The sequence below is a fragment of the Falco biarmicus genome, chromosome 1, assembly GCF_023638135.1.
Source record: "Falco biarmicus isolate bFalBia1 chromosome 1, bFalBia1.pri, whole genome shotgun sequence".
In the NCBI taxonomy this organism is placed as follows: Eukaryota; Metazoa; Chordata; class Aves; order Falconiformes; family Falconidae; genus Falco; species Falco biarmicus.
This window is the reverse complement of record NC_079288.1, coordinates 86,062,338-86,089,910: the sequence shown is the minus strand read 5'-3', so window position 1 is coordinate 86,089,910 and position 27,573 is coordinate 86,062,338. Positions and strand designations below refer to the sequence as shown.

General features: G+C 44.0%; 1 protein-coding gene across 3 annotated transcripts in view; it reads left to right on the top strand.

The window, feature by feature from the left end:
* The window catches only part of SMOX (spermine oxidase), a 56,340-nt gene that overhangs the window by 27,058 nt on the left and 1,709 nt on the right, over positions 1-27,573 (top strand). For all 3 annotated transcript variants that reach the window (XM_056343142.1, XM_056343132.1, XM_056343124.1), the window contains 5 exons: positions 3,880-4,114; positions 8,658-8,884; positions 17,238-17,411; positions 20,007-20,706; positions 27,269-27,429. In XM_056343142.1, the coding sequence (XP_056199117.1) occupies positions 3,907-4,114; positions 8,658-8,884; positions 17,238-17,411; positions 20,007-20,706; positions 27,269-27,429 (1,470 nt within the window). In that variant the 5' untranslated portion in view covers positions 3,880-3,906. The remainder of the gene's footprint in view (positions 1-3,879; positions 4,115-8,657; positions 8,885-17,237; positions 17,412-20,006; positions 20,707-27,268; positions 27,430-27,573) is intronic.

The window sequence follows — 27,573 nt, the reverse complement described above, 5'->3', positions numbered from 1 at the left end:
CAAGTAGTGAAGGTAGAGCATTGCACATAATAGATTGTACTTTATGTGCTTGTCTTACTTACGCGCCTAATAGCGTGTGTAATTGATACTGAAATAAAGTGTAGTGGGGATTCATATATTTTTATTGTCCATTCATTTCACAGTGGAGCATGTATCCTGGTTGGAAAGCCCAAGGTCTTGTTAAATTTTAATTGCCTTCCCCTGCCGATCATACGGTAAAGGCTGTTGGCTAATTAATTAAGGATGGTTTTTAAATCAGGATTCTGTACGCACAAAATACCCTGTTATTTTCTCATGTGTCTAGATAGGTCACCTAATCCAGTCTTAAAATGCTGAAACAGGAGGGGAAAACATTTTCTTGAAGCTTTCATGTGAAGAATTTGCATGAGTTTGCTGAAACCAGGAGTGAGAAAGCTGTACTTAAAGAACTGAGCTAACTAGAGTAATTCCTACAGGATGTAGGTGGCAGAAAATATGTTCCTTTACTGTGGCAATTAAAATAGATGTATTGAAGTGCTATCTGGAGACTGGATGAGAAGTAGAGAGTGTTGTAGAATGTCTATGGGTCGTAGTAACTCTTACTAGAAATGTCTTCAAGATTTATTTCAGCTGTGGGTTTATGATAGTTTACAAATGAGGAAGGACTAGCCAGATTAAGATTTATTTCTTCCTGAAGAAGCGATAACTAGGATCATATGTGAGCATTCTTAGCACTGAGGAGAATGTGAACAAGGAATGACTGTTCAATGTTTCTTATAACATAGTTTCGGGGGATGTCCTCAATTTTCATTCAGTAGGAGTTTTGAAATCACCAAAAGGACATTAATATTTGCAGAAGATTAGTAGACTGCAGAGATCCTCACCACAACATTATTGTGAAGGTCAGAAGTATAGAGGGATTCAAAAAGGAAAAAGGAGTTGGCAAATGCAATGGGGAGAAGCCCCGGGGGTTGTTAGACTCAGTGGTCTGGACGTTATCTCTCCCTTAACAGTCTTTATTGGACTTACTGCTGGAAGCTGGTGCTGCCAGGAGAGGGTCATTCCTCTTTGTACCAACACCAGACTTTTCCACGTGACTTGCTGTTGCAGTTCTTTAAAAACTGTACCGCTTTTCCCTTCATATCCTGGTGGTAGACTTTCTTGGAGCTCTGAATACAGGGATCCCAATGTTTGGGGCCCATCTTAAGATCTTAAAAGAACCCAGAGAAATTTGATTTCCCATCTTGTTAGATTAAAAGTTGATAAATTGAGATGTGTGGGAGGGGAAGTAAAGGACCAGTGATTGACAGGGCCCAAGAAATGTGGCTTTGCTCAGCCTCAAGAGAAGGTGGTGGAAAAATCCATTTCTTTGTAGGAAACCCAGCTCCTTCCCATTGTCCTGCACTGGTAAATACAGAAAAGTGATGCTTCCTTTTTTTTTTATAGTTGGGCTTTTAACTAGAATGTTATCCCTTATCTCTGTTTGTGGGAGTCTGTTGGGGAGCGGGCTTGTCATTGTATCAGCCTCTGACTGGTGAGGATTTCACCTACACATTATGGAGCAGTTCCCAGCTAACTCTCAAGGGAGGCCCTCCATATCTGGAGTGCCATGTTCCTCTTTGTCTTAGCCCATTCTGAAAATCCACTTTCAGACTGGATTAAGATAAAAGAGAACAAAACACTCCTGTCCAAGATGGGGGAAGTCCACAAAAGCAATGAATCAACATCAGAGTCAAGTAGAGACAAGTCTTAAGGTGTTTGCAACTGGAAACTTGACCCATCTCACCAAGCTACGGTAGGGAGGGAGCTTTGCACCCTCCACTATCCTGTCTGCTCCAGATCTTACTGTTTCTTGTGGAACAGGGAAGAAAAGAAATTGTTCACTGCTACTTCTTTAAACTGTTGTACTGGGTTTGAATCCAGCTTGCTCAGAGTAAGTCCAGTGCCTGGTTTTGGCTGCTCACAGCTTTTCTGCCTGTCAAGTGATCATGATTCGTGACGGATTCTTTCACCGTGGACTAGAAAGCATCAGATGCCTGACATGTTTTGACTTCAGCTTGGAAATAACTCTCCAAACACTAATGTCTGGCTCCCTATGACAAACATCTGCTAGCTGAGATCTGTTAGTCAGGAGGTGAAAACAGTGAGATGATTGATGTGGTCGCAGGTAGAAGTTTTTAGCATGGCTGCAGGCAGAGCTGCTCGTTGTCACCTGTTCCGTTGTTCAGAGGCAGTTGGAACGAGCTGTACTGGCAGAAGCAGAGCTTGTTACAGGCACTGTGCTGATCTCTTTTGCAGGTGAGCCCAGATAGGGTGGATTGAGCTGAAGTTGTTCCAGTTGAAACATTTTCAAAATAGATGTCAAGAGCTCCAGCAGGACCACTTTACTTTTTATACCACTGCCTAAATCACTGCTGACTGCAGTCTGGTGTCTCTTACAGAGAGCAGGGGATAGATGCTTGGTCAACATACATAAATTCTTCAAGATCCTGGAGAAAAAGGGACTGTCCAGATGAAACCACTATTGCTTTGTACTTAATTAGTATGCATGACTGTATACTGTGATAGTCCAGCAGTGTCTTAAGTGCAAAAGTTTGTCTCTCCTGGTGCTGCAAGAGAGGAGCAGGAGTCTTTGATGCTGGCCAGGTGTTGGGCAAATTGGGGAAGAGCTCAGAAGGTGTATCCAGTAGCTTGGCAACAGGTAGAGGCAGCATACTATCTCCTTGGATTTGTCTGCATTCAGTAAGTGTTGGGTAGGGAGGACAGTAAGCCTGGGAATGATGTGTGCACTCTATCTAAATCACTGGGTTCTAGATGATTCAAGGGGTGGTGAACACACAGCCCAGGATTCATCCTTTGCAAGTCAGGACTGATGTCTTCTTGGGCCTGGTAGAGTATGGGTCTCTGTACCCTGTTCCTTTGTGCTCTTGAGGGCAAGTGTGAACCTACCCAGAACCAGATGACTAGACACTGACATTTGTGTACAAAGACATCCTACATTGGTGATCCCCGATTAAAATTTAATCTTAATCATGGACTCAGGATGTGTACTAAAATAAGGTGATGGGCCTGACAACTAAGGGTATGCACAGTTAAAGAGATGGCTTTGAGGAGTTTGCAAAGAAAAACAGGATGCTGCTTGGAGGAGCAGTCAGGTGCATTCTGTAGCTGGAGATAGAATTGCACTAGTCAGGGCTGGGATGGGTTTGAACTGCTCTTCATCAAAGGCTGAGGCAGATCCTGATGTGGCTGGACAGTGTTGGCTCCAGGGGTTGCATCATGTGGCTGGGCGTTCTTGAACTGGCCCTTGTTGGCTTTCATCAGTTGAAACATTTTTCCATCTGTACCATTTCTGTAATCATCGGTTTGATATCTGATCTCCATGCTTTGAGCTAAATCCTCTTTACCTAGTCCCCTAGTTATATGATCTAAAGCTTATGCTTTGAGGTTGCCACAGAGGCAAAATGAAGCTTCATCACTGTGTTGTGGGGCATGTCGGCACTGAGCATGTGGTTTTCTTTCATTCTTTTTTTTTTTAAAAAGTCTTTACCACAAAATTGCCGCTTTTGAAGGTTATATAAAGAGATGGGAGTTTGAAAATCCTTTGACTTCTCTGGAATTGGTCTACATGGTACAAGAGGGTGGAGATTTCTGGAGTTTCCAGTGCTGGTGCTTCAGGACAAAAAGTTGTTGCATCCCAGTTTGACCTCAGTTATCCTTCCTATGCATCCCAGTTTGAAGACTTGGTCTAGTTCACAAGTTTTCTTTTCTGCTAGACTTTTGTGTTGTTTGTTTGTGGTTTTTTTTTTTGTTTTGTTTTCAGGCTTCCTTAGGATTTTTAACGGCAGAGGATAAGTTTGAGCCGAGTTCCCTGAACACACTTGTTTGCTTTTTCCATAGGTTCCTTAGAAAGAGAGCTTGGACGGCATGCAAAGTTGTGAAATATCTGCAGACAGCACGGATGATCCTCTTAGTAGTGGCCTACGGAGAAAACGACAGCCTCGAATAGTAGTTATTGGTGCTGGGCTTGCAGGCCTGTCAGCAGCGAAAGCACTCTTGGAAAGCGGTTTCACGGATGTAACTATCCTTGAGGCGACTGACCGAATTGGAGGCCGTGTACAAAGTGTGAAACTTGGTAAGAGCAGCATTTTGGGAGTAATGCACTGGGCTTTCTTTATTCTGGTAGCAGGGCTTTGTGCTGTCATTAGGCTAATTTGACCTTAGAAATGTGCTTTTTCATTCAGTGTGCACATGCAAAAGGTTATTTGAGGAGTGATGTTGTCAGGATCATAAGTCCTTGGGCTCTTTTCGGGGTGGGTGGGTGAGTCTGAGCTAGTTTGTGCATCTCTTCTGAAGGAGGGCTGCTCCAAAACCATGTTTCTATGAAATTAAGATCTCTGTGATTGTTTTCACCCATACAGGAAGAGCTGTGTCTCTCAGGTCTGTGGGAAGCATTCTGTAGTTAAGTAACTGTATTGAGACAGGTTCTACCAACTTTTTCAAGCTTGACTCTTGACTAGGAGCAGTCAGTAAATCCCCTGGCTAGTGAACGGCCATTTCTCAGTGACTTCCATTACTCGCAAAGGGGCAAGCTCCAAGCTATTCTGTTTCACAAATAGCCCCATTCATTTCCCTAGAACTAATTTACTGTGTAGGGCACTACCCACTGTGATTCAGACTGCTGGGAAAACCTCTTCAATGTATCCTTTCATCCTGATTTGCAGCTTTCCTACCTCTGCAGCTTCCTTTCTCTGTGTGTAATAAAGGTGCGGACACAGGATATTTTAATCCCGTGTCAATTGGAAGGGCTTGTAAAATCTTTAAATGCAAAACTACTGGAACAAACATTGCCCTTTGCAGCACAGTAGTCAATGAAACTTTCCCTGGTATCTAGAAGGGCATTGCCTGTCTCTTCTCTGCAGGAGGCAAAAAGCTCTTCACTTTTACCGAATTGCCTTCCTGATTTCAATTAACTAGTTCTGTTTCTGGTCACACTCTGTATTTATTAACTTTGGCCTCTTGCTGCCCTCCTTTTTATTTGTCAGGTGCTTATATCACTTAGTATATTTTATTTGATAAACTCACCACAGTAAATAAACAGTAGTGTCCCATGAACTTGCAGAAGGGAAATGAGTGAAAAAGCAATCGGACAAATTGAATCTCCAGGGTTTGAATAGGGCACTTTACATTCTGCTGAGACTTGGCACAGAAGTTAGAATGGGAAGTGTGTCCTTTACTCACAATACACTGTATTAAAAATATCCTGGATCATGTCTGTGAGAGGAGGGAAGTGTTAAAGACCCAAAATCTTCAGGGAGCAATATATTGTTTTGTCAGTGCACCTGTGAAATAGTTTTGTTGTACTAGTTTTGAGACCAATTCTCGCACCTTTAGACATCTTCACCAGTTACTTGTATCTTTGCTGTTGCAGGGCATCTGCTTCCTCCCGTTCATCAGCGCTTCTTGGCTAACGTGAGACAAGAGTAGGCTTTTCAGTCTGGTGGAGGTCTTGCACTTGGTAGATGTAACTGTTATTTGCAGAGCAGAGGACCAGGAAACCAAAGTCTTGATCTTTTAATACCTTTCTTAAAACTACAAACTAAATCGTCTTTTCTTATCCTCTGCAAACCATCAGAGTTACACTGTGTGGGTGTGGACTGCAGTTCTCTCCCGAGGTGGGTCCGTGTTATGGCCCCATCTGTGCTTTGCAGATTCGCATGCCCTTTAGCCAAACAATTTTGGAGCTCTGTTGGGTGGTGAGATCTTCAGAAGCAGCATGTACTCAGGGCCTCCTTATTCCCTGGTATGAGGGCAAAAGGGAAGCCTGATCCTGGGCTGTGTTTTCTTCCTCTGTATTCCCTGGAGCCAGCAAGGTTGCACCTGGGGCATGCAAGACCGGCTCGTTTCTCACAACTGGCTAAAGCTTACAAGAAACTGTTACAGAAGTGGTTCTTCTGGATGTTCAACATACAAACTTTTTGATCTGCTTCTGTAAATGGCATTTGAATGTTGAACTTCTCTGGCCACTCCTCTATCTGTACACATGACTAAAGATCCAGTGCAAATCTTGAATAGAGCTATGGTGGCACCTTCTCAGGGTTATATCCTAATACTTCCACTCTCACTGAGCTGTATCTTGCAAGGGATAGTATTTTCCCTCAGCTGCATAGAGTATGTTGCTACTCGGCACAGGGAGGAATAATTTGGATTTTCAGAGGTTTATTCATTGTTTCTAGCACAGGTGAGGCAGAGGGTTTGTGTGTTTGTGGATTCTATGCGTGTTTCTTGTACATGATCTATAACATATATATCCACCATGTTTCATGACAGGACACCCAAGAAATAGTCAGGGCTGAAATGGGAAATCTGAAAGTTCTGTGCGTATTCAGAAGGCTTGATACACGATCTGTGTATTACTTTAGAAAATTACTGGTATGGTGTATAGTTGTGTATAGGCCTATTTTGACTGCTGCTTGTTTCTCAGTAATTATATTCACAGAATAGGAAGCAGATTTTGTCTGTTTTTTGTTGTATTGGATGGTGCATTTGAAGTATGTTAATATTGAAACTAAAATCTTTTAAGGCCCTGAAAGTAAATTAGCCACCTCTATTTAAAAAAATGTTATTTAATTTTACGCTTTTAAATAATTTATCATGTAACTTACACTAAGTAACAGTTGGCTTATCTGCTTGGTAGAGATGATTGTGAGTTTCTAAGTATTACAGGTAGAATGACTGTTTTTAATTTGTTGGTATTTGTTTATATTCCACACAGCTACTGAAAACAGGAGAACTTGGAACACATTGTTACCCAGCACCAACACAGTGGGACCTGCTGGCATTTTTTTTTCTTTCAAAGATCAGGTGCCCCATAAATAAGAGCTATATACAGGAGGATTGTTAGTGTAGCAGAGAGCAAGCTCCTGACATAAAGCAGCAGGCAGTATTCCTGCTGCTGATCTGGCATGTGATGACTCTCAGGAGGATTGCATTAACAAGGTGACTGCCACATGCAATATTTATGAGCTTTGTACCTTTAGCTGCCAATGTACAGCAGTCATTTCCACTAGGCTGGGTGCTCTGGGAGTGTATTGGAGTTTGTGGTGGCTTAAATATTCACACATTTGTGACTCGATGCTGCACACTCTGAGGCACATGCCTTGTTTTAGGTACACATCAAAGTCTTGTGCTGTCAAGTCCTATAATATATTTTGAAGGGCAATCAGCATGCACCTTAATGATGAGATGGTCGTCTGCTTGAAAAACAAGATAATGTGGAGCTTCCATTGGAGGCAGTGTCTCAGCTGGAGAGTAGCATTTCTTGGAGCTTTTACCCATTAAACTTGACTGCGTTATAGCGTAGTGCTGCAGTGTCTTTCTGTCTGAGCATATATTTACATGTTAAACAGTATATGATGGCTAGTAACTGCATGATCCTTTCTTCATCAAGCAGGATCCTATTAACTATCCCACTTAATCAGGCATTCACACACCTCTGCAGAGTGAACTGCACAGTATAGTGTTGGCTGGGATATTGGGAGAACACGGCTTTGTCAGACTTTAAAACAGTTAGTTGCTCTTTCTTCTGAGAATCTGTAAAAATGTGGGTGGAGGACATGACCCAAGCTTATTTTTAGCACCTCCTTTCAGCTGCTGAACATCTCCCTGTGCCACCAGCCTAAACATGGCAGCACTGGCTTAATGGAGTGTGAGAGCCCTGGTGTAAGCCCCATTAATTATAAGGGAGGGAGAGAGTGGGGCTGACCAAACTTTTTGTATTTTGCAGACAGAGAGTATAGGTGATGAAGACTAAATGTGTTTGGTGTTTAACATGATAGTGCATCTTTTTAAGAAACCTGATTTTAATTTTCAAAGGCATAAATACTAAAATATAACCCATTTACTCGTTTGAGGAATGGAAATGCATTTTTGTATTGTGCTTAATCTGAGGTATATTTGTAAATAATGTGCATTTTTAATCACAGGACAAGGTTCAGTGTGCAGGCCAATGTTGCTATCTCAGGGCCATCCAAAATTTCCTACATCTCCCTGTTGTAGATGCTTTTCTTCCTGTGTCTGGGTATCCATCCCCTCCTCTTGAATACACTGGATATTTGAAGTCTTTAGGTACTCTATTCTTTCCCAACAACTATAATATTTATGTAAATATCCTTATATGCCCTTCTTGAAATAGTGCAGTGTGGCTTCTTACAGCTCTTTTCCTTCTCATGCCCCCTTCACTAGTACATGGCTTGTTCTGCAAATTGGGCAGGACATCCTCTGCTGTCTGATCTGTTCTTAAGCGCAGGTTTAGAGAAGATTGAGAAAGGTCAAATAGGAAGGATAGAGCAGCTAGCAACAACCATGGTAAGAGCCAGGAACCTAGAAGATTCTGAATTTTACCTTTAAGTATCAGAGGTGTGTCACTGTGATGTGTCTCTGTTGGAAACATCCCATCCTCCTAGTACTATCTAAACTTGTATCCCAAAGGACTAGTTTGAAGAACACTGCCATTGCCGTCTTCTAACAGAGAAAGTTCACTTAAGTGATGTTCAAATGTGTTGTCCTTGGGCAATTGTTCTGCTTTTGCACATGTACATTTTATTGTGGGTTGAGCATGACAAGCTTTCAGGAAAATGGGCTTCAGTGACTAGTTTCCTTGGTTTACTTTCCTACAGGGCACGCCACTTTTGAACTGGGAGCTACGTGGATTCATGGTTCACATGGAAACCCAGTCTATCATCTAGCAGAAGATAATGGTTTACTTGAAGAGACTACCGATGGTGAGCGAAGTGTTGGACGGATCAGTCTTTACTCCAAGAATGGGGTGGCTTATCATCTTACCAACAATGGGCAAAGGATCCCGAAAGATGTGGTTGAAGAATTCAGTGATTTATACAACGAGGTTGGTATTCAGCTGCTTTGTGTAGGTTGTAGGTTTGCCTGAAATGGTGAGACCCCTTGACAGTTACAACTGGACAAAGCACTGGTACTGGACAAAGGTAGAAACCCAGTAATATCTTTAATTTCTTTGCAAAAAAGTCAACACTTAGTTTGCTCTTATCAGCTTACCTATAACCTATTTTCCCTGATGTGGGATTAACCACCGTTGTCAGAAGGAACAATCTTCCCACATTTGTCATCAATTTAATTGCTTCCAGCAACAGTTGCTGGAAGATCCAGTCATTTGCTCTAGAATGAGCTACTTGGGAGTAGAGGAGGGATCATATTGTAAAACAAAGTAGAATGCAAACCCAGCTAAATATTGTAGCCCTGTGATATTTTATTGATGTTGTAAATACCGTAGTGTGCCAAAGTCAGTGCAGTATTGTAGGAATTGCAAGTTTTCTTGCATCAGAAGGAAAGGAACATCTTTTCTGGTAGATTCAGACCAGTGTGGAATTCAGTTTAAGGTTATTCTTTTGATCAATGTCCAGTGATGTCCTCTTTGGTTCAGTGTAGATGAGGGCCTCAGTATGTGGCAGAAGATCCAAACAGAAAAAAACCCCAACCAAACTACAGACACAGAACCTAAGCATACTAAATAAAAGGCTGCAAGATGGAAATGCAAATGCATGTTTGGTGGAAGGGTTAACCTCTGCTAAAAAAGCAATGAGCTAGTGTTAGAGTCTGACAAAAAAGGCCAATTTTACTTTCTTGTAACTTAGCACTGCTGCTGTCATCCTAGTATTTCTTTCAGAGGGGAAATGGGCTTCCTTACTGATTTGTGTGTTGAGCACACATGAATGATTGGTATTAATTCTCTCTACTTTCAGTAGGAAGATTTGGCCTTAGGTAGAGTGAAGTGAAAGAAGGAGGCTTGCCAAAGTTAATTATAATTATTCCCCACACTTTTGTCATGTCACTTATGAAGTACATTTAGGAGGGGTCAGTGCAGAATATCTAGTCTTCCAGGTAATGTGATCTCTCAGTGGGTTATATAAAACAGAGCAAAACATTATTGTTTTCATCAGGCTGTAGCCATGCCTAAAACCTTCAGATTTTCATCTGACAGTGAACTTCACCCGTATTTGACGCTTGGGTAAACACACACTAGATTCAGGTTACTCTTGCATACTTCATGTTTAAAAATGTGTCCATAAGCATTTAGAAAGCCACCAAGAGAAAAGTCACTGTAGCTGTAAAGAATTACCAAGAACTGAATGGGGAGCAGAAATGGGGATTATTTTTTATTTATTTATTTATTTTTAGAAGACTTCTGACACTCTCCTCGGTCTCTGAACTGGAACCTGTGATGGGATTGCGCAAAAGTATTTAATTTTAGGGAGTGGTAGTAGGAATTTCAAAAAAAACCTCAATATGGAAGGAATCTAGCAACCCATGTTAGGGAGGGAATTCTTTTTGGACATAGGCAGGTGGAGATAATTAATCTGAACAACTTTTTCCAGTTACTGGATAGAAAAAGAACCAGAGCCAGCCAGGAAAAATACAGGTGAAGTGTGTGTGGAGCAAAATTAACAGCAACTAAGACTAGAAAAGAGGGAGAGAGAAAGTGAAAATGCTGCAGTGAGCAGCATTATTTATGTAAATGGAACACCGCCAAACTGCATGCAGTGCTTGGTGATCATCCTGTCTCAAAGATGATATGAAAATGTCCAGCAAAGGGAGGGTGTTCAGAGGCAAGCAGACTGAAATGAGAAGAGAACACAAAGATGAGAGCTACTTAGCTTTGAGATACAGCCAATAAGATAAAAGCTATAACAAGGTGCCAGTGTTTTAGAAATGATTAATTTGGTAAATCTACCCTTTCTTTTAAAGCAAGAGAAAGGGAACAGCCAGTGACATGAGAGAACAACACATTAAAAGTTAATCTTTATGCAACATGTAATTAGCTTATCGTTGCCACAGGATATCTTTATCACTAGGAGACAGAAAAGGCTTTCACATTTATGGATTGTGAAAATGTCTACAGCTACTCTCTGTGATAAAAATATAAGGGACAGCTTAAGCCAAGAAGAAGACATCAGCCAACCTCTTAATTGCTGTTGTTGAGGAGGTGCTTTCTCTGTCATCCTTCAAAGTGTGCTGGAATTGCTTGCAGGGGCAGCTCATGGTTTTGTTGAGCATCTTGTCCCAGCCTCTTTGGGGTGTTAGGTTGGACAATCTTTAGTGATTTAAGACAGCTGATTGTGGTTTCTTCCCTGCACTGTGTAGGAAAAGTGGGAATTAAGGTGGGTTACATGATCTGAAAATCTTCAGTTAAAAAAGACTGTATGAGATAAAAGTGCCCCAGTGGGTGGGTGGTCAGGAGCATGTGCAAGCTTTGGGGACCTTTTTTTCTGGCATAAAGTGCAGAGAATGTTTCTGTTTACACATGCTGAGTCTGCCTGGGGCATTTCTGTTTTGTGTTTCATTGAGTCCCCTGCTGCCTCAGCTTGTAGTATTATTATTATTATTATTGCATTTTCACTAGAGTACATTCCATCATTTTGTTTCGTCCTGGCTGGCCAGTACACTGGTGCTTTAACTGGTGATGAAACAGGTGCTGGGGAGGAACAGTAGGAATTTGATCTGCAGTTCTGCATCTCTGTTTTTTTGAAAGGTTTTAACAAAACACCTTAAAGTTGTCTAGGGTAAAAAGCCATCTCACAGATCACCAGATCCCGAGGTCAGGCTCCTCCCTTGCCTCGTAGGAGCTCCCAAGACCCTTCTCAGATCCTTGAGGCAGCCTGCTGTTAGCAATCCCACCATCATGTCATCTTATCTCTCAGGCTGCATCTCCCCCGTTAGAAGAGGCTGAGATAGCAAAGGCTGTGACACAAGCTGTCCTGACTTCAAAGGAAAAAACCCCAAAACCCACCCAACAAAACAAGCAGTGACCACATGATGGATGCAAAGCCTAATCAGGGATGGAGTGCTGGCATTAACAGTGGAAAATGTAGTCCTGAATGAACGGGGCTAAATTTGTCACAGTTTCAAATACTTTTGCCCTCTCCTGCACAGTTGGCTCACTTCCCATGTACTCACACACTGCCCTTCTTTCCCTGCAGCTGCTGCCATGTGCTTCTTGGGCTCGAGCATATGCTTTCAGTTCTGCTTCTCCATCTGTATCTCTCCAGCCCCAGTTATCTTGTCATCTGGACACCAAATTCTTGTGAATGCAAAGGGCAGAGGGTCTCCCTCGAGTGTTTCATGTGGGTGTGGGGAGTCACTGGAGCTGGAGTCTAAGCAAGGGAAGGTTTCTCCTCTGTGTGCTGAATTCTCCTGGTGTGAAAGGCAAGGCACTCCAGTACCTCCAGTGCTTTGCCTCGTTAGTGCATTTGGAAAGTCCTTACACTTTTTCCAGGCACTTGTCCAATCTTTTTTGGCTGGCGGCTTCTACTTTAATACAAGTTTTGCTGCTTTTTTTGTTTGCAGTAGCCTGAATTTTTGATAGCTGTAGGGGGTACCTCACAAGTCTTTATTTGGTTATGAGGAAGCGAAGCAGTGAGACTGCTCAGCTCTTCATTTCTGTAGCAGAGAGTTCCCTGTGAGAGGCTGCTGTAACCGAGAGGCTGTTGCACTGCATTGAAGTCAGTCAAGATACGTCACAGGCTTGTGATCGAGGTGACCCAAATCCTCCTCAGTGAAAGCACTAGCAAGCTGAGCCTGTAAGGAAGGTCTCCAGTCCTGCAGAGCAGCTACCTGGATTCCCAATCATGCATTGCCAAGAGATGCATCATGAGAAAGGGCATTGAGCCTGCTGTTGGTGGAACAGCTCTCCAGCCACTGTTGCTTTAAGACTATCCTCAGACGATGTACTGTGTGGGGCTGGCACTGCTCAGGGTCATCATCAGTCCATTTGGTCGGTCTCTCAGAGGAAGTGGGCACCAGCACTGGAAGGTTCCCCAAGGTGTGATGTCAATGCGACACATTCATAATCTTTCACCTTCCTCTCTGCTCTTGCTAGAATAACAGGGAATCCTGGGGCTGGGGGAGGATTTTGGCTTCTGCCTGCTTATACCACATCTGCAGGACTCTCAAAGAAAAGCAACAGGAGCGTGCCCTTTGAGGCTGATGTCTGCAGCTTCAGTGTCTCCACATGTGTGTATAACTGCTGGGAAGATGTGAATAGGGACCACTCATCTCAGAGTTGCTCTTCTGTAGGTGCTAAGGCCTCACTTCCCTCTCCAAAGAGGTATTTAAGGCCAACTCCCAGGTATTAGGGAAGGGTGGGAGGGAGGTGGTGATCTTGACAAATTAGATGCAGGTGAAAAATCACAGGGCTTTGCCTGCCCAAGAATTTCACAGTCCATCAGCCAGCCTGATTTAGAAAAAGTGCCTGTTTTTACTTAGGCTTTTCAGGAAGGATTCGGTCCCTAAAGACTTGCTTCACAGGAACCCTCCCTTTAACAATCAGCTAATTAATGACCTTGTTATCTGTCAGCTTTCTCCTGTGTGCTGCACAGCTTCTGGGGAAGGGATGCAGCCAAAGAATGACAAAGTTTTCCACCCTTCTAACCCCCACCCTATGATGGGCTTTGTGCCATCCCCAATTAAGCTCCAGTGCCTTGCCTTGTGTTATCATAGAAAGCAGGACCAAAGGGCCATGGAGAGTCCCCGTTCCCTCCCTGCCCCTCTATTGCACTGACAGATGTCTGGCCTGGTAACAGCATGGACCTATCTCCAGTGGGGTTTTTTACCGACCGGGGATTAAGTCACTGCAACTTTAAAGCCAAGTGGGGAAAAAAACAATGCTACAGATCGTCACTGGCGTTGACAGGAAGGAGTGTGAATTGGGATGTGCTTTCCTGACCTTCTTCAGTGCTGAGAAACTTCTTTATTTAGATTTGTTCTTCCTAAGAGACTGCCTCTTCCTGTGGTGGAGGAGCACGTATGTAGTAAACACGTGTAGGTGGGAAGCCTGTAGGTAACAGAGAGGACATCCCTGATGGAACCCATGTTTGCTGCAGAGACCTGGTTGTGGGATGCCCCAGAGCCAGTCAGAAGGAAGACAGAAGATGTAAGCCAAAGTGGAGCTGCTTTAGGATTACGGCCATTAATCTCCTTTTAATTTCTGACCTTCGGCCCCATTTCCCTGCAGGACTGTATGTAAACCCTCAGAATTAGGGAAAGAAATCTGCTTAGGATGAATAGCCACTGGAGATGTTCTGTGTGTTTTGCTTCTGCTGGTGGTTCTTGCAGACAGGCTTCCGGGGCCAGTTTTTCTGCCCAGACACTGAGGAACTTTAGGGTGAGAAATGATCAGGTCATTGTTTGCCCGTGGTAGGAGCTGGACATTGATGCAGTCTGTTCTTTTCTTATTACTGCTTGTATGTGATCTGTAGAAAGGGGAGATGAGTCTAGACTGTATATGGGGTAGCTCTCCTTGCTGATAGGCATGATGCTTTCGATGTGGATGCATGAACATTTTGTAGGGTTAACTAGAAAAATCAGCAGAATATTTCAGGTCATTCTTGATGCTACCTTTCACCCAGATATTTGAGATAAAGCCCACTTGAACTCTCTTGGGAGCCCTTCTGTCATCACATCGTGATGAAATGATTGAAGGAGAATGTGTTTTCACATCTCACTAGTGCCGGTTCCCAGTGACTTCAGAGGTGATCCCATAGGCGTGATGATGCTTTCTGTTTTATAAGCAGTTTCCCACCTGGGGAGGGAAAGTCTAAGTAACTCTGACTCCAGACAGTACAATTCTGCTTCTACTTCATTGGAAATCTACCTCAAATGTGGGCTTCTGGTGAACCTTTTCCATGGTTTCTTACATAGGATGTGTTCGCTGCGTGTGTGCACTAAAGAATATATTTTGAGTATAGTTTTGATTCTTTTATTATGACAGTATATCTCAATGTTGGACTTGCTGTTGTTTCTCCTTTTGTTTCTTGCCTACAATAGCTTTGCTTTCTGTTCATCAAATGGTTCAGCACCCCCAAGAAGAGAAAAGCAAGGAAGTAACAGGGATTCTGAGAAAGAATAATAAATCCTAATGGTGATTATACTGACGTTTATAGGAAAGACTTTACTTGATGTTTACAGCACAGAGAACTGTGCATTTCTGCTCTTTTCTCTGTTGGACAATGAAGAATACAATGGTTAATAAAAACATACCCATGGCTCGGTTATCCTTTTGGCCAAACGGTGGCTGGGTTTTAACACAGCTTTGCTTGTCTTGTGAATGCGTTAGCTGCTTATAGTGTGCAATCGGCTTATGAAAGCTGAGCTGCATTATGCTGACGCAAGGTCTATGCAGCTTGTACTTGCTGGAATTGGTTTGGGCCTCAGAAATCAGTGGACCTGAGAACCATGGGATGTTGAAACTGCCAAAGAACTTTTGGCATTGGGGAACAGAAAAGGCACTACTTTCTTTCTTTTGCTGAAAGCCTTCATTTCATATAGGGTATTGGTCTTCATCTTTCTTGTTTGGAAATCTCCTTGGAAAGGCTGTGTCCCAATCCGTGTCTGCAGTTCTCTTCCATCTTCACCAGTTCCAATCATTTTTCTTGTGATTACTTCTCTGTTTTGTAGCTTATTTCCCCCCTTTTTCATTCTTTCACTTATTTTCAATTTCCTCCTCACCCCTTACTTGTCCTTATCTACTTCCCTTCCTCCATTCACTCGTAGACCTGCCCTCTCACTCGTACCACCGCTGTGCATTTTTCCTCACCACCTCCCTTTCCTCATCATCCCTTTATTTTTGCCTCCTCAAATTCACTTTGTTCCTAAAACCCAAGAGACAATCAAGCTTCTGGGAAGAATTGGAGTGGGAAGAAACTGTAACATGGATTTAAAACAATAGCCATATCAGTAGAGAATGGGAAGCTCTAGGAACCTTTGAAGGAAAGGTTGCCACAGTTCTGCCGCTTTCTTACCAGGCATTTACTCTTGAGTTTAACTTCTCAGTATGTCTGAATAATCTGTCTCCAAAGAAGGATCACAATGTAATCAACCATCTTTGACAGGAAAAACTCACCAAGCAGAAATATTGCCTCTCTACTTGTGAGAGTACTGTGCACCCCTGTGGCATGATATAGGTGAGAAGGTGACTCATTCTGGACAAACAAGTCATCAGTGGGATGAGTTGTGCTTCTGGGAGGCATCTTGTAAAAGCTTTCCTGTGTTAAAAAATCCGTCGGAGTTTTTCCATGGAAATGAAGGGCCATGATTCAACTGTAGGTTCTTCTGGCAGTATTACAGACAGAAGTACTGATGATGGTAGCCAGCCAGCCACAAGCAGATGGCCGAGGTGGATGAGTGTTTTCTTGCTTTTAAGTAGCTCATAAAGTGGAAAACTAGGGTTTAAAAAAAAAAAAAAAGTCAGGAAGATCTCCTTCAAAGAAGAACAATTTGTTAGGGATTTTTTTTGTAGATCTTCCTCAAGCTGGCTCTTGGTGGAGGGCTACAAGAGATGCCGTTGTTTTCCATGGATCTCTACCTGTCTTGTGCTCAACAAGTAAAAGGTGTCTGCATACAAAATTCCTGTGTTGATTGCTTCCTATTTTTCAGGGCACAACAGAAAAGTAACTGTGAAACTGAATTCCCCCCACCTGGTGGATTCCTGGGCTTTATTGCTAAATAGTGGAGAGGGTGGAAGGGCTGGTTCCAGGCTAGAGCATTCAAATATATGGGCCCTACAATCTGGATTGCACCTGAGACACCGAGGTGGGAGAAGAGCTAGTGGTTTCTTGTCAGGAGGAAGCGTGTGGGTCCTGCTGGTTGAGTCAGTCCTAGTCCTCGACTTTGGAAGGAGACTGGGGCCGAGTCAGGCTGTGACACTGTTCAGCAGAGCCAGAAATTACATGTAGCAAACACAAACCTGTTCTGCAGAGGTGTTCTGCAGTCTGCGCTTACTTTGCTTACTGATCCAGCTGCAGCATCTAAACAGCTGGTTGAACAACAGGCTTTAGCTACTGAAGATGGCAGGACTGCCTCTGTTGGCATCTGCAAGGGATAGAACGGACATGCCTGAATTAAAAAATAACTTCATAGTGACTTAATGACTTAATAGTTAGTAGTATCTTAATGACTTAATAGTAACTAGCCTGTTGCAGGTGAGCAAGGGTGGTTATCTTTGCCTGGAGAGAAGTGTGGCTTCCTACCTTCTAACCAGCATAGCTGCGGGCACAACTTGACATGGTGTGGGAGCAGAGTGCACAATAAACTGCCAAAGCTGATCTCTAAAGCTGGCAGGAGAAGGTGATCTGAATGTGCTGGGTTTGGATGGAGAAAAAAGCATCCTGATTGGGGCTTGGATTCTGCTGTGAATCATGTTGTCCATCTTTCTGTCCTCTCTCTGGCAGGTCTATAACCTGACTCAGGAGTTCTTCCAACGAGGTAAACCAGTCAATGCTGAGAGCCAGAATAGCGTGGGCGTCTTTACACGGGACGTAGTGCGCAAACGTGTCAAGGCCGATCCGGATGACACAGAGGCCGTCAAGAGGCTGAAACTAGCCATGATCCAGCAGTACCTTAAGGTGTGTGTGCACATCATTGTTTTGTTTTAACCAAGAACAGACAAATCTTGGACCTCAGACACCTGGCTAAGCCTTGACTATCACTGGGGAATTGCTTTCTATGGTCTCTTGCAGCTGGGGTGGTTTGTGTTTTTATTGACAACTTGTCCTTGTGAGACATGTCCAAAGACAGTGGGCTGCAAGAAATAATGCCTTTACTCTTTTTTCTTTTTTTTTTTTAACCTTAAACTTCTAGCTGTCTAATTAGAAGGGGCTTTCCTACCTACAATTCCTGTTAAATTTTCTGGTATGACTTAATGTTTTCTTACCACCTGAAGCTAATCTATTGTCAGGTTCTTTTAGTAACATCTTGTCTTTTGCCTTACACCTGGGACCTAGTGATCCTAAGCGTCTTTTACCCACTTCTGCCTCTGTCCGTATCTCAGAGAGCAGAAGAAATGTAACTTTGATGCTAGTAATCTGCTGGGAAAATCCCTAGAAAGCATTTTGAAGGTAAAGCCATAAATCAAAGGTAGATTGTATAAACCCATGTCCTAATCATCTTTCCTCACGGCTTCCATAGTTCTTTTTATCCCTCAACACCTTGGCCTAAATGAGATCTCTGTGGGATGAGGACTTAATGTTGCATCAAGTGCTCCACAAATAAAGTGTAGCAGTCATTCCTATTGCACTTATAATGACTTAGTCTTCTGAAATGAGGCAGGGGAGGCAAGCAGCACTCTGTGATGAGGGTGAGTGTGTGGTATTCACTATTTACAGGTGAGAAGCTGAAACAAAGTGAAATAAAGATCCAAAGAGTCTCCTCACAGGGGATCTGTGGTAAAGCTGAGATTTGAACCTGGGTGTCCCAAATGCTGTTTTGATATTTTGGTGTCCTAACACCTAACAAAGCTTGTATCACAGGGCATCTCCACAGCTTCTATGTAAAATCTAGTTATTTATCGTGTTATCCATGTAACATCAGCCATGCAGACAATGTTAGTCATTTGATATAGGCCTGGTTTTCCTGGTGGTTACTTATGTTGTTGCTACAGGTTGCCACAGCCAGAGACTTTTTCTGCAAGTCTCCTAAATCCCTTCTCATGTGTAAATACCTGAGAACAACAAAGCTTCTGATACTTAAGACTATCAGACCAGAGTGGTTGCTGAGAGAGTGGGGATTAACTGGTGTATCAGGCAAAGTATAGTCTTGATAGTTGCCTGTTTTTCTTCCTGGCATTTTTCCTTTTTGGTCGAAATAATTGAATAACCATCACCGTTGTTATCGTCACAATGTGGAGCGTCCTGTTGGAGTGTCCAGGCAGGATGAGCAGCCTGTTGCATGACCCAGGGAGCAGGGTTTGTATTGTGGGCCAGCAGAACTGACCCTGAGTCTGGGGATAGTTGCCCACTCAGCCGTCAGATGGGGTGGAACAACAGCAGTCTGAGAGGACAGGTCTTCTTCAAGACCTAGGTGCTGGCAACCTGGCCCAGCAGATGTGCCTGCTCAGTCTTCATTGGAGTCACTGGGCCATGACGAGGAAGGGGCAGCCACCTGTTTGTCAACACAGTCACGGGAGAAGCCTATGAACTATTTAGTACAACTTTCACTTGTTTGCCTGACATCTTAGCCCAGGACAGAGATTCCTACCCTGCAACAGAATGCTGCACAGGGAGAGCGCCTAGGCTTGCCAGGCTTCCAAACAGGGTCATTAAAGTGTGGAAATGCCTGGAAGATCGGCCAAAGGGTGAGGGAAGGAATTGTAATGTTCCTTTTGTAAAAAATGCTTAAGGAATTACAGAGTGCAAATCCTTGTGACTCTGGTGATTTGAAGGTTTTAGGATCATTGTGTCCCATGCATCAGTATTATCATTAGAAACTTAATCACAAGACAGGCCAAACATCCTGTCTTTGTTCTAGGGACTGTTGGAAGCTACGGCTATACCTAATACTCCTGCAAATGTTAACCAACAGGTCCTGAATCTAAAGCTTTCATAATCACATCAAATGAATCAAACACAAGTGCTTCATGTCTTGGCATTTCCCTTTTCTATCTCCAGTTCCTTCTATGTTGGGTTCTCTCACCTCTGGCACATTGTTGAATTGCTGATTGTTGTCTGTTTGACAGCATGTTGAAAGCTGCAGACAGCAGAAATAGCTGCCAGAAGTTTTTCATGGGTCCTCATGGAAACATTTGTTAACGTTGCGAAGAGCATCTGATTAACATAGCTCCTGCTTCTGTTGTAGGAGCACCAAGCAGCCAGTGCCTGACCAGTGAAGTGGGTTTTAAATGATAGAAAAGTCAGAACTGTGACCCAGAATCATGCAGAAGCAAAGACATCAACTCTGAACTCTGGATGATGCAACCATGGCCGATGCAACCAAAGCTGATGCCACTTGTTACTATGACAAAATGTTTTCTCTGGTTGGAAGGCAGGCTAAGGACTGATTTTGTCAGAACTATGGCCAAACACTTCTTACTAGCAAAAATAACGTGGTTTAAGAGTGGGACTCAGGACTCCAGCTTGCGCAGCTTCTTTGTGCCCTTGCAATGCTGTGCTGTGCCAAAATGAGTTCCTCTGTGGCAATGTTGCTTTTGTGTTTCTTTTCCTTAGGTAGAGAGTTGCGAGAGCAGCTCCCACAGCATGGATGAAGTCTCGCTCAGTGAATTTGGGGAATGGACCGAAATCCCTGGGGCTCATCACATCATTCCTTGCGGTTTCATTAAAATCGTGGAGATTCTGGCCCGCTCCATTCCTGAGTCTGTCATTCAGCTCCGCAAGCCAGTCAAGTGCATCCACTGGAACCAGTCAGTCAGCAAGGAGATTGAAAGGGTGGCTGACCACAACAGTGACCTCCCCGAGGAGGACAAGGGCTCTGATGTCTTTGTAGAGTGTGAGGACTGTGAGTTCATCCCAGCAGACCATGTCATTGTGACTGTGTCCCTGGGAGTCTTGAAGAAACGCCACGAGAGCCTGTTTCATCCCCGCTTGCCCGAGGAGAAGGTGATGGCCATTGAGAAACTAGGCATCAATACGACTGACAAGATTTTCCTGGAGTTTGAAGAGCCTTTCTGGAGCTCCGAATGCAACAGCATCCAGTTTGTCTGGGAAGATGAGGCAGAGAGTGAGAGCTTGACTTATCCTGAGGAGCTGTGGTACAAGAAGATTTGCAGCTTTGATGTGCTGTACCCACCAGAGAGGTATGGCCATGTCCTGAGTGGCTGGATCTGTGGAGAAGAGGCTTTGATTATGGAGAAGTGTGATGATGAAACTGTGGCAGAAACCTGCACTGAAATGCTACGTAAATTTACAGGTCAGCTATGCTCTGGTTTCTTTGAGTAGGGAAGAGAGAGAGAGTGGGGCTGGGGTGTTGAATAACCGCTAGGAAGGAAATGCACTAAAGTAATTTTTAGTTTGGCATGTTATGTCCCTTTGAATGGGCTGTGCATGTCCTGCCAGCATACCTCCTGCTTGGGTGTGCCTGAAAGCTATTTATACAGAGGGGCTGATAAACAGCTCAGGAAGTGGTGGGCAGAAGTGCTTGAGGATTTCACATCCTCTGCTTTAGTTAATCACAAATAACTCTTCAGCAGCTGGAGCTGTCAGACTCGGTACTCCTGAGGACTGATCTCAGCTGTGGAAAGCAGCATAGCTCTTTTAGAGCCAGTGGAGTTGAACCTGTTTAGATCAGCTGAGGTGATGTGATTGAATCACATCCCTGAGTTTCATTCAATATGAAGCAATGAGAATTGACCCAAATTTTGAACCTTGAGAGTTCCCATTTCCTGCCACCTCACTTAAACCTTCCTAGACTTCACAGATTTCACATTTACTGAGCACACATCACATTAAAGGCAGCAGTTGGAGCAAGACCAGATCTGAGGTGTATTATACTGAGAAAATCCAAGATGAAATCACTAGAAGTAGTAATACTTGAACATGCTGGGCCTTGGTTTGCCTGCAGTCACTTCTCTCGTGGTTGCACACCTTCCCAAGTAAAGGGCTTTTTGTATCTGTGGAGGTCTTTGAGATCCTCTAATGGAAGATACTGTACAAGTGCAAGTGTAAGATAGTAACACTGAAAGAAATAGTGGTTGACTCATTGGCAGTCCTGAAATAAGGATTTTGAATTTATACATAATTATAAGAGCAGCATCCCCCAAGATTAGATGTATTTTATGCAATTCTAGAGATGGGTCCCGTGATTAAGCTATTTCTATCTGCCTGTTAGATTATGTTAGCCAAATCTCAGCACCTGGTGGGTTTCCAGCATTACCTCTTGTCCATGGACCTCCAATTAAAGGAAGAAATTTGCCTTCCCAAGTATAGCTTTCCCCTGTACTTACAGACCATTTGCTCCCAACAACATGGAGATCTAGAGAAAGGGTCCTGGAAGCTGAGGACTACCTGTATAACTGGCAACTGCCAAAAGAGGTTTTCCATTTTACTACTCTTTTCAGATATCATAGGGTAGACACTGGTCTCAGAAACCCTAATGCAGCAACCAAAACTGAATCCTTGTTTCAGCTTGTTCGATGTTGCATTTATGTTGGGTGATGAAGCTGTGGCTCCCCTGCAGCCTGCAGAGACATGGGATGAATGAGTGAATGCTGGACTCGGGGCAGCTTCTGCCTCATGAGCTGTTTTCAGTGGTGTTGGGTATCCCTATGTTATGTCACAACGTAAGCACATGCCTTCTTTCCTCCTGACCTCAGCAGGCCGGCTGCTGCTCTATACTGGTGTAGCAGAAGGCTTTTCTCTTTAAGGCCAAGTTGTTCCACTGCTGACATCTCACACAGCGTATAAACAATGTTGGTTGTTGGCAGAGCTTCTTGTTTAAGACCGCTTCCCCCATGCCCCCACCCCCCCAAACACTTAGATTCATCAGTAGGAATTTGGCTCTTCGGGTCTTTGTTAGTTTGGCAGATGGGAGTATACTCTCCCACTTCTTTCTTGGGGTCCTTCACTGTTGTTGTTGTTGTTTGCATGTGTTGGATGTGCCTCTCTCCCTCCAAGGATGGAAATATGTTGGCCCTGGGTCATCGGTATGTGCTGCAGTTGCTGTTCCAGCTGATACTGCACCTGGTCACTGTCCATCAGACTCTTCAGCAGTGTGAGCTGTCTCAGCCTTCTGCTAATCCTGGAGAATTTTAGACTGAGTTTACCAGGGCCTTGCCCTGCAATGAGCGTTTTGTGCATAAGCTGAGAGGTGGACTCTCAGCTGCTCGAAACTGCGAGAAGAAAACCTGTTCTTGGAGCACCCATTACACAATGTGACCTGTTACGCTTTCTGCCCCAGAAACTTGTTTGTAGAAAACCTTTTCACAGATCTTTCAGTATGGCCTTGCTAAGGTACCTGGATTTATTCTGTTACCCTTGCTCCTGGTCTCCCTGGCAGATTCACAGGAGCAGCAATAATCTGGGCCAGGTGCCAGGCAGGCTGAAATAACAGAACCGTGCTCAGCTCTCAGTGCACCTACTGTCTCTTCTGCTATTTTTTTCATTGGGAGTGTGAGAGTGGGTTAGACCAGCCAGGGGGTGGTTGCGAGGGGGCAAAGCAGCCTTCTGTGATCTAACTGTAGTCATTTCTGAAAATGACTGGACTCCTCTGGTCCAATTAGCACCACCAAAGCCAGCTTTTAAAGCATTTCCACACAAGTTCGTGTAAGTCAGCTAACTAAGCTGGGTAATCAGTCTTCCTAGGTTCTTACTAAGCTCAGTGGAAAGACTCTTCTGTAAGACAGTTCAGATCTCCCACACCTCACTTGGTGCTCTGTGACATCTTCTTCAGAAGCTTTTCTCTACTGACTGTAGAAAGTGCCTTATATTCAGTAATCAAAGTAGGTAGCGTGAGCCTTTTAATGTTCGCTTTGCCTTTTGTAGCTTTCATGTTCTGGGTAGAAAGTCCCCCAAGTTCTTATTTATTGTTCTTCTATGAAAGAAATAAGGCAATACCAGGTGGGTTCCCATCTTTAGCTGTGTTTTCCCAGCCCGTTGCTCATGGAGGCCTTTGCCTTGGTTCCAAGGGTGATAGACAGCCCTATGTTAAATCCTTTCTTTTAGACTCACACTAAGAATTTCTCTCGAGAGGTGACCTTGAATTTCACATCCATAGGTTAGTGTTGTGGATTATCTGGCTTTGCTGTGAAAAGCTCTAAGGATTGTTCTAACCTAAGAACCGTTGACAATTACTGCTTTTCACAACTGGATGGCTGAAACGTGGTGTCCTCTAAATCTGATTAAATGGGCTGCCTTCAAACGATTAGAAGTCTTGCTCTCCTTTCTTTATTGGCTAAGCTCTGATTGTTGGAAGCCAGAAGGCAGCAACTGCAGGCCTGTTCCCTTCTGGAGGACTCGCTGATTGTCAAGCTGTGTCTGGAGATGCCCTGAGTGGGGGGTGTGTGTCCCATCCTCCAGCTGTTTCTCTAGATCTCTCTCAGGTTCTGCATCATATAAACCAGCCCTATTTGGACGGCTGGGTACCCTAATGTCTCTCTGGTGGCTGTAGATACTAATGTAGGGGTAGTACCACAGATCTCCATTGGCCTTCATGGGATCTTAAATACCCAGCTCTCATGTAGGCAACTAATTTTGTGTGTCTTAATTGAGGTCTGTGAGTTGATTTTATGGTAATCCTGTGTCTCATAATCAGCCCCACAACCAATAGATCTATGTATCCACACCTCCCAGTAGCTTGATAAAGACAGGGTTGTGTGAGGCATATGGAGTTATCTTCCATAGTGCAAGAGTTACCTTCAGAAGTGGAAATCTGTGGCATAAGGATATGTCCCCTCCTATTTTAGTGAAGGCTAAGATCCTTTTTTAGCCATTTTATCTTTCTTCGGACAATAGAAAACGTAGAAATTTCCACATCTGTATTAATTGTTACTTTTATCTTTAGGCAAAGGCACGTATTTATCCTTCTATTTAAGAGCAGATTGAGAAAGTCCAATTGAATATGTTCCTTGAACGAGTGTGGCCTTCCCAGTTTTCTTGTTTTCTGCCTTGCAAATAGTAGTTCAGGATCTGAGCTTGTGTTGTGTTCCCGTCTGACTTTCAACCAGGCTCCTTCTCTGTGTGCAGCAGACATGAAGGTCTCCTGATTTTTGTCTTAGAAACAGCTCCTCACATTAAAAGGTGCGTAAGTGCAGAAGCGCAGGAGCACAGTAGTTGCACGGTGGACACTCGGATCATGCTAACATGGTCCGATGTGCTGGAGAACCTTAAAGGAGCTCATGAGAGCTGGTATGTCTGCACTGCCACACAGCATGGTGCTGGGGAAGGAGGCTGGCTTTGGTTCTGGGGACTGTACAGCTGTGTTTTATTGTACCCAGGCTCTTTAGCCCTGTTCCACACTGACAGCTGGCTCCTGCATCTCTGCGTGAAGCTCTGCCATCTGCCCAGGGCCACACCGTTCATGTTGCTGTGCTGCACTTTCCCTTGTGATGAAGCTGCTGTGTGAAGAATAATTCCCCGATGGGAAGGCTGCTGTTTACCTGCTTGTATACACAGTACAAGGTCATCCGTGGGAAACACTGGAGAGGGACAAAGCTGTTGCTTTTACCAGTCTGAGCAATTGCTCTATTAAATATTGCTGAATGTATACAATTGTTGATTGGCTTGATGACTCCACAAACCTTTTCATTTACAAATTTCAGTCTTTTAGCCCATCTCTGGCCTTATCTGTAGGCTGACAAGCCCTCATCTCATTGCTTGTAACACTGTGTTCCTAATGTTAATCATCTTTTTATCAGCATCTTATCTGTTGACTCCTGTACTGAAAAATCTTCTGGGCACCTTAACAGTGGAACATGAGAACATGCACCAGCTACAGAAGAGGCACCACCAGCCCACTGCAGAGACTCCTTTTATTTGAAAATACATTGTGTGAACATTTTTGTATAGTGCAGTGTGATGGATGACTGCTTTGGTCGTGTCCGGTGGTGTGTTGTCCAATGGCTTTCATGATGTGTTCTCTTGGGCTTTCCCACAGCCCTTAAAAATAAAACGTGATAACTTACTTCCTTGACGCGTCCAAGAGCTCCCTGTTCTCGGACTCCCTTGGGCTTTTCACTTCCATCCCAAGCATTCCCGCTTTGAAGATTCTTAGAGGAGCATATTTTAGAGGCTTTGTTATGCTAAGTTGTTACCCCTGAAATAACATTTGTTTGTAGGATGTGTTTTGTTTGTAGGGTATATTTATTTGCTAGTCTGTGCCATATTTTGATGTGGGGGTTAGTGGTTAGAAGGTGTTGGGAGTGTACTCTGGCAAGCCATCCAGGTGCCTTTGCTCGGTTTCAACCTTGTATTTCATAGTTCTGGTGGACACACGATACTGCTAAAAGCAGCAGCTGAACCAGGGAAGTAACCTGCTCCTGATTTTAAGGAATTGATGGCACAACTAAATAACTGTTTAGCAGAACTAAATAATGTAGTGCCTAACTAGTCTTCACAGTTGAATGTCTCCCTCTCTAAGCCGTGACGAAGAAGGTGGGGGAATTTGGATTGTCTTTGTTGCATGCTAAACATGCTGGTGTTACAGAGTCAGGGTCTGAAGCAGGCACAGGAGCAGTGCAAGGTGCAAATAGGTCTCAATGCTCTGACTCGTGCTGACAGTCTCTTAGAATCATAGGATCGTTTGGTTGGAAAAGACCTTTAAGGTCGAAAAGAAATGTTAACCCTGCACTGCCAAGGCCACCGCTAAACCATGTCCCTAAGCACCACAGCTACACGTCTTTTAAATACCTCTAGGGAGGGTGACTCCTCCACCTCCCTGGGCAGCCTGTTCTAGTGCTTGACATCCCTTTTGGTGAAGACGCAGACTCAATCCGACTGGCTGAACCTTGCCTGGATATGTGACGTTGCCTCTAGGGTGGGTCTCAGCTTTCCTGCAGAGGGGATTTTTCTTCACTGCAATTCTCCCGTTTCCCCCATTCCTCTCCTGCCAAGTGAGATGTGATCACAGGACGGCAACAAAATCTCAGTCAGTGACACTGAGGTGGTCCCGAACCAGCCTAGCGAGAGGGTTCAACCTGAGGCTCTTGTGCCACCAGCTGGTAGGCTGCCTTGGCTACAGTCTGGATCCCAGGTACTCCAGTACTTTCTGGGGTGGGGACAGTGACTGCTGATGGCCGTATTACAGGTGCACTCAGGTGCCATTCACCATTGCGTCCTACATCCTCTTAGCAGGGGAAATCCTACAGCAATCTAGAAATCCTATTTCCAGTGTTAAAAGCCTAGTTCCCATGCCATGTGCACCCCACAAAACGGAAATGGGTCTGTGGGATTTTAGGTTCATTTTCGAGGCAACTGGGTAGCAGTTGGAGTGAATAATACAGGTTTTGAGACATTTCTGACAGCCTTTCCTATGCTCCTGCATATTGAGAATTTGCCTTTTGACATCCCTATCTCTGTTCCTCTTTGGAGGCGCACCTGTCTCACAAGGCTACCTAAACACCCAATTTAGTCGGGGCACCCAATTCAATACCTGAAGTTAGGTGAGATCAGTCATATCGTTGGTCACTGCCAGGCTCCCCGTGGCAAATGAGACCAGGAGATGCTCTGTGTTTTCAACCAGACTGCCCAGGGTTCCCTGAAGCTCCTTAGGTTTTTAGTAACATAAACATTTTGAGATATTTCCTAAAGTGGAAGACTGCAGCTGAGATTAAAAGGGATTCTATTGCTGTTATATAGATACTTAGAACTCAGTAATACAAAAGAGGTCTGGTTTGGGGCCTCTTCCCTATAGCCTGCAGGCTTGGCTGGGATGCATTTTCAGTAAGTCAGGCTGAATACATGCCACCCCATGCCTTGCACAGGCATTGCTATGTTTTCTCTTGGACATGGTCTTACTTTTTGTCTTGCTTTCCATCCAGGGAATCCAAACATTCCGAAACCTCGCCGGATCCTGCGGTCCTCCTGGGGCAGCAATCCCAATTTCCGTGGATCCTACTCTTACACCCAAGTTGGGTCTAGTGGGGCTGACGTGGAGAAACTCGCTAAACCACTGCCTTACACGGAAAGCTCCAAAACTACTGTAAGTATGGCTCAAATCAGTTCTGTGGTAGTAAGACTGACATGGTGCTGGGTAGCAGGTTTCCTGAGAGGGAGGTGGAAGTAAAAACCAGCAAATGTGTTTTCCAGGGTTTTTTTACGTACCCGTCTGGACATAAAATGAGGT